The 10,169-nt window shown below is 45.8% G+C and overlaps 2 protein-coding genes across 2 annotated transcripts in view; one reads left to right on the forward strand and one right to left on the reverse strand.

Annotated features, from left to right (window-relative positions):
• The window catches only part of LOC110408742 (histone H2A-IV-like), a 76,740-nt gene that overhangs the window by 9,534 nt on the left and 57,037 nt on the right, over positions 1-10,169 (forward strand). The window lies entirely within an intron of this gene.
• LOC110408212 (histone H4) lies at positions 2,120-2,677 on the reverse strand. The gene has a single exon (XM_021416817.1). The coding sequence runs from the start codon at positions 2,629-2,631 to the stop codon at positions 2,320-2,322; it is 312 nt and encodes a 103-aa protein (XP_021272492.1). The 5' UTR covers positions 2,632-2,677; the 3' UTR covers positions 2,120-2,319.

The following is a 10,169-nucleotide window of genomic DNA, read 5'->3' on the forward strand; positions in this document are numbered from 1 at the left end:
GCCGGCGCGCTCTTGCGGGCCGCCTTGGTGGCCAGCTGCTTGCGGGGCGCCTTCCCGCCCGTCGACTTACGCGCCGTCTGCTTCGTACGCGCCATTACTAATCGCTGCCTCACAAATAAAAGAAAACGCGCGCGCCCTTCACGGCTCATATTTATAGTAGATGAAACCCCGCCCATTCGCCTCTGATTGGTCAATAAAGCAACGAATTTAATTGGCTAAATCAAAGCATTGTGCAAGTAGCCGGCTGCAATGAAGCTTGCAGCTGAAAAGCACATCAGGAAATTTTTTTAAAGTTTTCTTTTTCTATGTCTTTTTCTGGTTAGCTGTGACGTCATATTGTAGGCTAGGCTTGTTACCAGAAACACAGACTTGTATTGAAATTTTGTTGTTGAAATGCAGACAAAACATTTGACTTACTAGGAAACCCTCCCTTAAATTCAATGCAACATCAGAGCGCAAGACACTAGGTACTCTCTAGAAAACAAATCAGTTTTTCTGATACAACAAGGTTTATGATTATCTGTTTCATGGGTTGCTACAAACAAAGCAAAAGGCATTCTGTATGCTTGTCTTTACTGCTTGCTAATATTCCACTTCTACAGGTTAAATAAGGGGAGTGAGAATGCTACTTATTGCAGAAGTTGACCATGAGGGTAGGCAAATAGATACTAAACATGAACTTTTTATGAATCGATGGAAGCCGAAAAGCGGAAGGCTGGGGTTGACTATTGAAGAGCGGCAATCGGAACAGCAGGGAGTTAACGCGGGGTTTTCAAATTGGACCAATGATATTTGTCCTTTCCGTCAGCCAATGGCAATGCAGCGATCGGTATAAAAGGGGGTCAGGGAAGGGTCGGCGCTTAGAAGTTCTTTCGGGCTTCTTTGTGTAACACTAAGGGAAGTCTGCGATGGCCCGCACGAAGCAGACGGCGCGTAAGTCGACGGGCGGGAAGGCGCCCCGCAAGCAGCTGGCCACCAAGGCGGCCCGCAAGAGCGCGCCNGCGATGGCCCGCACGAAGCAGACGGCGCGTAAGTCGACGGGCGGGAAGGCGCCCCGCAAGCAGCTGGCCACCAAGGCGGCCCGCAAGAGCGCGCCGGCCACGGGCGGCGTCAAGAAGCCGCACCGCTACCGGCCCGGCACGGTGGCGCTGCGCGAGATCCGCCGCTACCAGAAGTCCACGGAGCTGCTGATCCGCAAGCTGCCCTTCCAGCGCCTGGTGCGCGAGATCGCGCAGGACTTCAAGACTGACCTGCGCTTCCAGAGCTCGGCCGTCATGGCGCTGCAGGAGGCCAGCGAGGCCTACCTGGTGGGGCTCTTCGAGGACACCAACCTGTGCGCCATCCACGCCAAGCGCGTCACCATCATGCCCAAGGACATCCAGCTCGCCCGCCGCATCCGCGGGGAGCGTGCCTGAGGCTGCTGCTGTCCTTTTGCCGCCAAACCCAAAGGCTCTTTTAAGAGCCACCACATTGCCACCGGGGAGAGCTCTATCACTATGCTTGCGGCGGGTGGATGGTCTGTGCCAGGTGCTTCTTTCTATGCTGTCGATGGCGGCGATTATCGAGAAACGGGAGCTGGGGGAGGTCGTCTTAAGTCCAAGCTGCGTTTCTTTCTGCCCCGCAAATCTGTGTGGGCGTTACCTCAATTACTATCTTGAGATACCAGAAGCGGTGAGGTTGAGGGGGATAAGGGTGGGGGCGGAGAATTTGTCCGCAGAACAACTTGTCCTTTAAACACTGCAGGGGGGAGGGTAGTCGGTTCGAGTGGGACCTGCCCCTTCTTTGTCCCTGAGGCGCTTTGAAGTACTCACGGCCATTTCTTCCTGTGCACAGAATATAGCGCTGATAAGAAAGGGAAAAAAAATAAAAAAGTGCTGCCATATCCTGAGCCTCCCGCCTGAGGCTGCACTCTGCAGCCGTTGGCTGAGACACGGTTCTCAGAACAAACAGCGCCTGTCGCCAGTGCCCTGGCTTCCTCTCGTCACAGGGACCTAAGTTCTCAGACCCAGGGGCAGCTATTGGTGGAAACGGGACAGGGCTCGAGCTGGGTTTATTTTTCCCTCTACCCCAACGAAACGCATCAGTGAATGATACTCTACAGCCGTTCCCTAGTGCTTTCTCCTCTGTAATAGGGGCACTTGCCAACGTAAGTAAAAGCTTTTATTTTATACGCGAAAAAATGAAAACAATAGAATCTCAGTTTTATAAACCACACCGCTCTACTGCAAATAGTGATAAAGGCTCTTCTGTTGATAGCGTGGGTGGCTCTGAAAAGAGCCTTTGGGGTGTTTTAAAAGCTAACTGCAACGTCCACTAACTTTAGCCGCCGAAGCCGTAGAGAGTGCGTCCCTGGCGCTTGAGCGCGTAGACCACGTCCATGGCCGTGACCGTCTTCCTCTTGGCGTGCTCGGTGTAGGTGACGGCGTCGCGGATGACGTTCTCCAGAAAGACCTTGAGCACGCCGCGCGTCTCCTCGTAGATGAGCCCCGAGATGCGCTTGACGCCGCCGCGCCGCGCCAGGCGGCGGATGGCCGGCTTGGTGATGCCCTGGATGTTGTCGCGCAGCACCTTGCGGTGGCGCTTGGCGCCCCCCTTGCCGAGCCCCTTCCCGCCCTTGCCTCTGCCAGACATGATCACACGCCGATCTTCCTCAGCGACTGTGGCGGGAATGGCCACCCGCGCGCCTCTATATTGCCGGCGGTCCGACCTGGTTGAGGACTGCGGCGGGGCGGTGTGGGGGCGGGGTCTTCTCCGCTCTTCCCCCCTGGTTCTGGGAGGGGGCGGGCGCTGCGCCTCGGCTCCGGGCGGTCCGGTTCCCGCCGCCGGCCGTCGCGGAGCGTTGCGGAGACGAGTTTGCGGCCCGGTCTCGCTGCTGCCTCCGTCTCTCCCTTCCTTCTTCTCGTCGCCGTTCTCGCGGCATTCGGTGCCGGCGTGGGAGCGGGCCGCCGCCGGCTGCGGCTCTGCAGCAAATGGCAACCAATGGCGGCGGCGGTGGGGCCGGAGCGCCGCTCCCACCTCCCCCTCCCGAGCTGCTCTGCCGCCATTTCGCGGTGCTCGCACAAAGGTGTGCTCCTCCCCCGCCATTTTTTTTTCTCTTATGGAGCTACGCTCCAGTAATACTAATTGATTATTAACATTTTTTTTGTACTTGCTTGATGCTTTTCTTTTGGTTTATTGTATTTGCACTTCATTAGTTGTCATTTTTCATCCCTTTCTTTTGAACTTAACCGTATGTCGGACACCACCAGGCCTCTTGCTTCTTCCCACATTTTCAAACTCTACTGTAAGAGTATTCTGAAAAGCCATAAAATCGTGTCCACTTTATTAAGTTATTCTGCATGAGACTGAGTAATTTTTTCTTACATCCCATAGATTTTCTGAAGTCTTTGTTTGGGACTTCCATTAAGTTTGGGAAGTTATATGTGTTATTTTATAATTTTCCTTTTAATACATTTAATCCTAATTAATAAGTGGATTACTGAAGTTTGAAAAGGTTTTGAGAAAAAAGTATCGAGTGATATTCTTCTCCCTCATTTGCTGTCTACAGAATGAATGCAGTGCAACAGAAAGGTTCACAAAGTTTCTGTTATTTGAGTGTATCATCCTCACCCATCGCTCCTCTCACTACTTCATATCCTATACTTCTCCCTGGCTGTGATCAGTGTGTTTCTCTCTATGCTTGGCCAGACTCAAAGGACATCTTTTGTTCTTCAGGACCGATGAAAGTATTTATTTTTCCCATCTTGTGGTATAATCCTTTTTAATCATGACTGACTTGTTTGTTTCTCTTTGCACATCTTTTTATAGCTTTGCTTTCATTAACCTAATAACTGTAAATGATCTAGATGTTATAGAATTTTCAGGTAAACATTTTTCTACAGTTGTTGTGACTTAGTGGAAACATGTATTCTGCATTGCCACCTGCCCTACCCACCATTCATACTCAACGTGGCTGAATGCTTCTTTGCCAAATGGTTGAAATCTGTTTTAGCATCAGTTTCTTACTTCTTTTCAGTTCATTAGAATCCTTTTCTCTCCTCTCTCTTCCCGGCATTTATTTTGTGTCTTTTATTTCCAGGAAATTTAACCTTTTCTTAAATTCGTGTATTTTTTTTCTCAGTATCAAATCTCCTTAAATAGCCAACTTATTCTTTCCCACATCTTGGGAGTGACAACCCAACTGAAGAACAAAACTGCTAACAACAAGATTCATCCTTGACTTACACAATAATTCATCTACTAATGCCTGAATTTTTATTACAATCAGATTTAAACAATCTGTGCAAATATAATAATATTGTGCAGGTATATACAATAGATTGCTGTATTATACTGTTGTGCTTGGCTAACTTGAGGAAAAATATTTTTGTCTTTCCTAATTGGGAAATTCAAGTTTTGTTTACCCAATTTTATTTTTCCACGCCAAGTGGTGTAAAGTTTCCCGTTTTTACTTCAGCATGCTGTATGCACACCGTATTTTTCTTTCACTGGCAGCTGTAGTTACAGCATATAAATGTGTATACTATCAGTGTGTTAGGGCACTCCTCAACATAGCTAAAGTCTAACAAAAGGGAGGGGCATACACCCTACTTACAGGAGCTCAGGTGTTTCAGTGTTCTGAAAAGCAGAAAGCATTGCTGAGAAATCTGCTTTTATTCAATTCTGATGTATCGCTTTACCTTATCTTTGTCGTATTCCACACCCAGTGTTTACCATTTTCTCCTGGTCGTTCGTTCGTATGGATTTTGGTATTCATATAACCAACAAATTGCTATTAAGCTTATTGATCATTTTTACAATTGATCTTTTCCCGTTAGCTGGGACAGAGTGGGAAGGATGATGAGTTCTGTTCTCTTTCTCCTAACCTTCCCATACTACAAACAACATTTCAAGGAGGAGACTTGAAATGAGGTGAAATTCGACATTTGTTTTCTTGTCACAGACCTACTTTGAGGTTCTGAGGAAACTTGTTCAGCTGTTGTCTTCAAAGAGGTGGGGATCTCTTAGGAGATCTTTCCTCATATGTCTTTTCAATTCATTTGGAGAATTAATATCAACTTACAGAGTCTTTGTAGTGGTTTGTTGTTGTTTTTAATCAGCCAAGAAAATTGTTATAGAAAAGTTGCAGTCTGGAGGTGATGGATTTGCTTTGTGCTAAGGCAGAACCTTGTGATAAATGTGCTATAGTGATATCTTGATAAGTCTGTGAGGGAAAGAAATAAAGACTGCAGCACCTTCCCAGGGAAAAGTGAATGTTCTCAAGGTATAATCACCTGAAATGTGGAGGACCAAGTAAACACGGGGATGAATTTTTGCCAGAAGTGATGATAACTGTGATGAAAACATAGCAAAATGTCTTACTACATGCAAATAAACAACTATGTTAATTAAAGCAAGCACACAAAAGATTAATGCTCTGTGCATCTCCATGGAGAATCGAAGATGTCGGCCTCCATACAGGCCATCAACCTACACCTGTGCACAGGTCACCTTCCATGAAACAGGTCTGCAGGCAAGGGTGCTGGTTACCCCTCAGTATAAAGGAGAATACTACATGTTGAACGTGGAAGCTCAATAGTCCCTTAGATTTCTGCTAGACTGAGTTTTGGCCAGTTCAGCCCTTGTGTCTGTTCTCATTCAGGTGGGGAATCCTGATGGACCTGGCACCTGGATTGACTGCTCCCTATGGGTCTGCTTGTCTCTCCAGGTGCTCAACAGCATTTCTTCTCAGGTGAGAATTTGCCTTTGGGCTCTACCTGAAGCTGTGTGCTGAAGACCACCACTGCTACATTCTACTTAATTTTCCTTCAGGTGGAAGATGGAAATTCTAATGCCATGTGGATCATGGCAGCTTATACTAAAGGAATTACATGATCATCTCTGGTAGATTTTTGTAAGCCTCACTAAAATCACTCTGTGCTGGTCTATCTTAATAGTTCCTTTTGGGATAGCATGAGGATCTTAGTGGTCTTTTCTAACCTTTAAGATTCTTAGATTCAAAATACATGCTCAAATCTAGTATGACAATTGCTGCTGGAATTCTCCCTGCTTTAGAAAGCCCAAGAACTGCTCCAGTGTGGCTTCAAAGTCCTTCAGCAGTTGGCAGCCTTAACAAAAACAGCAGGTATCTGAGACCAGCAAGTAGTGTGAACTTCACTGCCCACACAGACACAAGGACACAGTTCATAGAATCATTGGGTTGGAAGGGACACTTAAAGGCTTTCTGGTCCATCTCCCCACCAATGAACAGGGACACTACAGCTCGATCAGGGTTCTCAGAGCCCTTTAAGCCTGACCTTGGATGTCTCCAGGGATGGGACATCCCCCACCAGTCTGGTCAAACTGTACCAGTGCCTCAGCACCCTCAAAAAAACCTTTTTCTTCTAGCCAGTCTAAATCTTTCCTCTGTTAGTTTAAAACTATTTTCCCTTGTCCTGTCACAGCAGACCCTGCTGAAGAATATGTTCCCTTCTTTTTCCACGTGACCTTTACAGCATTCACATCTCGGGCTCTCCAAATTTGAGGTGCCATGGAGGATACTGAACAAAAAGATATTCACCTTTTTTTGACCATATATTTCAGTTTCACCATCTGTCCTCCTGTCTCTGATCCTTCAGATGCATAATGCTGCTGTCTTCCACCTTCACTGCAACCTACAGGTTGATTGTAATGAAAACATCCTGCAACACCTGCAAACTATAACTGAATAGCTAAGTAATTTCTTTCTTCAGTGCTCAGAAGCACTGAAATGCCACCGACTGTCAAGAATCACCAGAAGAGGAACAGAGCGCGCAACAGGATACTGTATCTCTGCACCATTGCAGCACTGTGTAAAATAGTTGTACTGTGAGTACAGCGCCTGTTGGATGGAATTCTATCTCCATTTATTTTTTCCAAATGAAGAGCTGAAGGTGATGAGTGAAAAGGTGAGCATGGCTCCATCTCTGCCTTCTACAGAAATGACTCCTGAAGAACGTCACTGCTTGCATAACAGCGAGCACTTCTTAACACTGAGGTTAAATCGTTATCATTGCTTAAAGATGTCCAAGATGGTCTTTGGTGCTATCAGCTGCCATCCTATGCATGCTCTTGAAGATCTAGTGTGCAGTCAGGCATCAAGTTTTCCAGTACAGAAGAACAAGGAAGAAATGCTTTGATGAGAGCAGGCTCTTTGCAGAAGCAGATTATCAGGCAGCCTTCACTGTTTTTCATTCCCAGCTGTGGAGCCTGCAGAATAAAAGCAATATTTGGTAACAGAGCAAAGTGATAACCCTGGCTGCTCCTCGGCTGTTTATCCCATGCAGTAGCCACAACACAGAGAAACTGCAGATTAAGTAACACTGACAGCCAGTCCCAGCAGCACTGGAAGTATTCAAAGAGAATTTTTGAAGATGCAAACAGTAAATAAAGAGGCACAAAGAATCAGCTGCGTTTTACATCAATCAGCATTTTTTGTTACTATTATATACACTCAGAGCTTTTATTATTTTCCCTACTAATGCAGAGTTCCTGCTGCACTTGTACAGCTGTGAAGTAATTGGCTTTGAGACACCAATCCCTCAGTTCATATTTCCTGAATGTGGGTGTCAGTGCCTCTGAAGTCATATGAATGGAGTCATATGATTTTCTTTCATGTTTCCTGATGTCTAACTTGATTGTGCACTGTATATTTGAAAGAAATCAGCAGCAAAATCGATAATTTGTTTTCATCTCCTTTGGTGCCTAGGCAGTTGGCTTTCAAAGGAACATGAACAGGAATGTACTGATGATGTTATTCAGAAAGTTTCTCTGCATTACAACAGATTTGAAAATATTTCTAATTGATTATATTTTTACTTACAGAAGGGTATTAAAGGAAAAGGAAATCAATATTCGTGTGAAGGGGTTTGAGAGTAACCTACAAAAAGACTGATGAGTATTTATCCTTTGCATAAAATGTCACAGTCACAGAGCCAAGTAAGTTTTACTCAGTTTAATGGAGTTGCCCTCAACAGCAGAGAATTCATTATATATGTATATATATGCATGCACACACATATTTAAATTAGGCAAATGATCTGGCTTACATACATGGTAAATACCACATCCCAGAGGAACTTTTCCTCCTGAAAGGCAGTAGAAAAATTTCAAACCTTCATTTAAGACCATGGAAGAAGGCTTAGTAGCAAAGAAATTTGGAAAATACCTTTATGCTCTCCAGAGAGGTCCTATTACAGAGCAATCAAGCAGCTTTTTCAATAAGTGTGTGTCTTTCTGAATGAAAAGACTAGTCATACATATATTCCATATGCTATTGTCACTGTGATACTTAAGCAAAATGTGAATGTTCCTTTATTACTTCACTGTTTTTTTTTTTTGTTTTTTTTTTGTGTGTGTGTGTGTTCTGGGAAATGTTTGTGCAACTGTGTGTAGTTTATTTTTTTTGATATCATTTCACTTATTATCCTTATGAGAGAAAAAAAACAAAAGATCTACGATGTAAGTGCAAGGATCGATGTGACAACAGGTTCAATAACATACTTTGAGACCAGCCTGGGAGATGGCATCACCTAAGAGAGTACTTTTGAACAAAAGGACAAATTTTGTATGGACTTAAAGGCCAAAAGAAGATCAGGTGTGTCTGTGCCATGACATGCTTTTGTAGTTCCATGACTACCAACACCTGTGATGCACTGTTCTTAAATCAAAGATTTCCTCTTTTACATAGAAATATGTTTGGACCCAGGCACACTCCCATCGCTCAGCAACAACCAAACCATTGGTGTGCTGTTAACATTGCTTTGGCGAAACCAGAATGCTTAAATAAATAATATTTAAAAAATGCTATGAAAATGCTATATTTCTGGCATGGAAAGCAACAACAGCTGTGGAAGGCAGCCAGGCTCTTTGCAAGCACCTTCTCAAGGCAGAAGGACATCTGTAAGGCAGAGAACAAAACACCAGTTGGTGAATAAACCTAACCGAGTGGAAATAGCTTTTAGTGAAGATGACAGAGATCATGTTAAAAAATCGCAGTACAGTTGTTGTCCTTAAGGGAGAAGTGTGGTGGCCACTTTCCTCATCTTATTCCTCAGAGGCGGGTTCTGAGAACAAAGAACCCCCCAGCCCCAAGGAGCCACAGTTTCTGGACGGCCTCTCCTGTGGGCACAGAGCACAGGATGGCTGCAAGGCTCAAAGCAGCCAAAGGGAAACGTAATGGTTGGGGGACAGAAAATAAGCAGAAAAACCCAGTGGAGCCCGTAACAGCCACCGGTAGTATCATAAGAAAACAAGACCGACAGTGGTGTCCAGTTCAGAGTGGTGTATGGTGATCCCCTAAAGTGCATAGAAACTTATGCGGTGAGGGAAGGTGCACAGCAGCACGTTTGGTATGAATTTGTGATCCACTGATACTTCAATGTTTTGGTTCAAGTTATCACTCGAGCAGCCCACGTTGTACTTTGGAAACACATTTGTGCTAGGGGTGGGATGGCCACCCAGGGAAGAAACATGCACACAGGTCACAGCTGCGTGAAACACGATGCAAACAGAAAAATACACACACACAACAGAAAAAACAAACCCACAAAACACACACAAAAGAGCAGACTGAAGAGGCAGGAAAGCAGCACCCCAGCCCCAAGCGAGAGGCGCCCCGCCACGACGGAGGTTCAAAACCCGCGCGCTCCGCTCTGATTGGCCGCCACAGCACAGGGGCGGGACTTTGTCCCTCTGGAAACGCGCGGCGGGGGCGCGCCTCCTGCCCGGCCGCTTCCAAGCGTCCGGCAGCGAGAGGGGTGAGCGATAAGGGCCATAGTTCCATCAGTATTTTTACTTTTATTGATTTTCAGCAAAAGTAACTAACTTCCTAGCAGAACACACCTATGTTATTAAAAGTGAGAACTTGGCGCTTGGTATTCTCTATAAATAATACTCCAGTTATAGTCAGTTTCCAAAGGAAACAGCAAAGCTGGTGTTTACACTGAGGTGTTCCTGCTCTTTTTGGGAAAGAGTGGGTGGCTCTGAAAAGAGCCTTTGGGTTGTTTGCTTTTAGAGCTTCACTTGGCCTTGGCCTTGTGGCTGTCGGTCTTCTTGGGCAGCAGCACGGCCTGGATGTTGGGCAGCACCCCACCCTGCGCGATGGTGACCTTGCCCAGCAGCTTGTTGAGCTCCTCGTCGTTGCGGATGGC

This window comes from Numida meleagris, chromosome 1 (assembly GCF_002078875.1).
Source record: "Numida meleagris isolate 19003 breed g44 Domestic line chromosome 1, NumMel1.0, whole genome shotgun sequence".
Taxonomy (NCBI): domain Eukaryota; kingdom Metazoa; phylum Chordata; class Aves; order Galliformes; family Numididae; genus Numida; species Numida meleagris.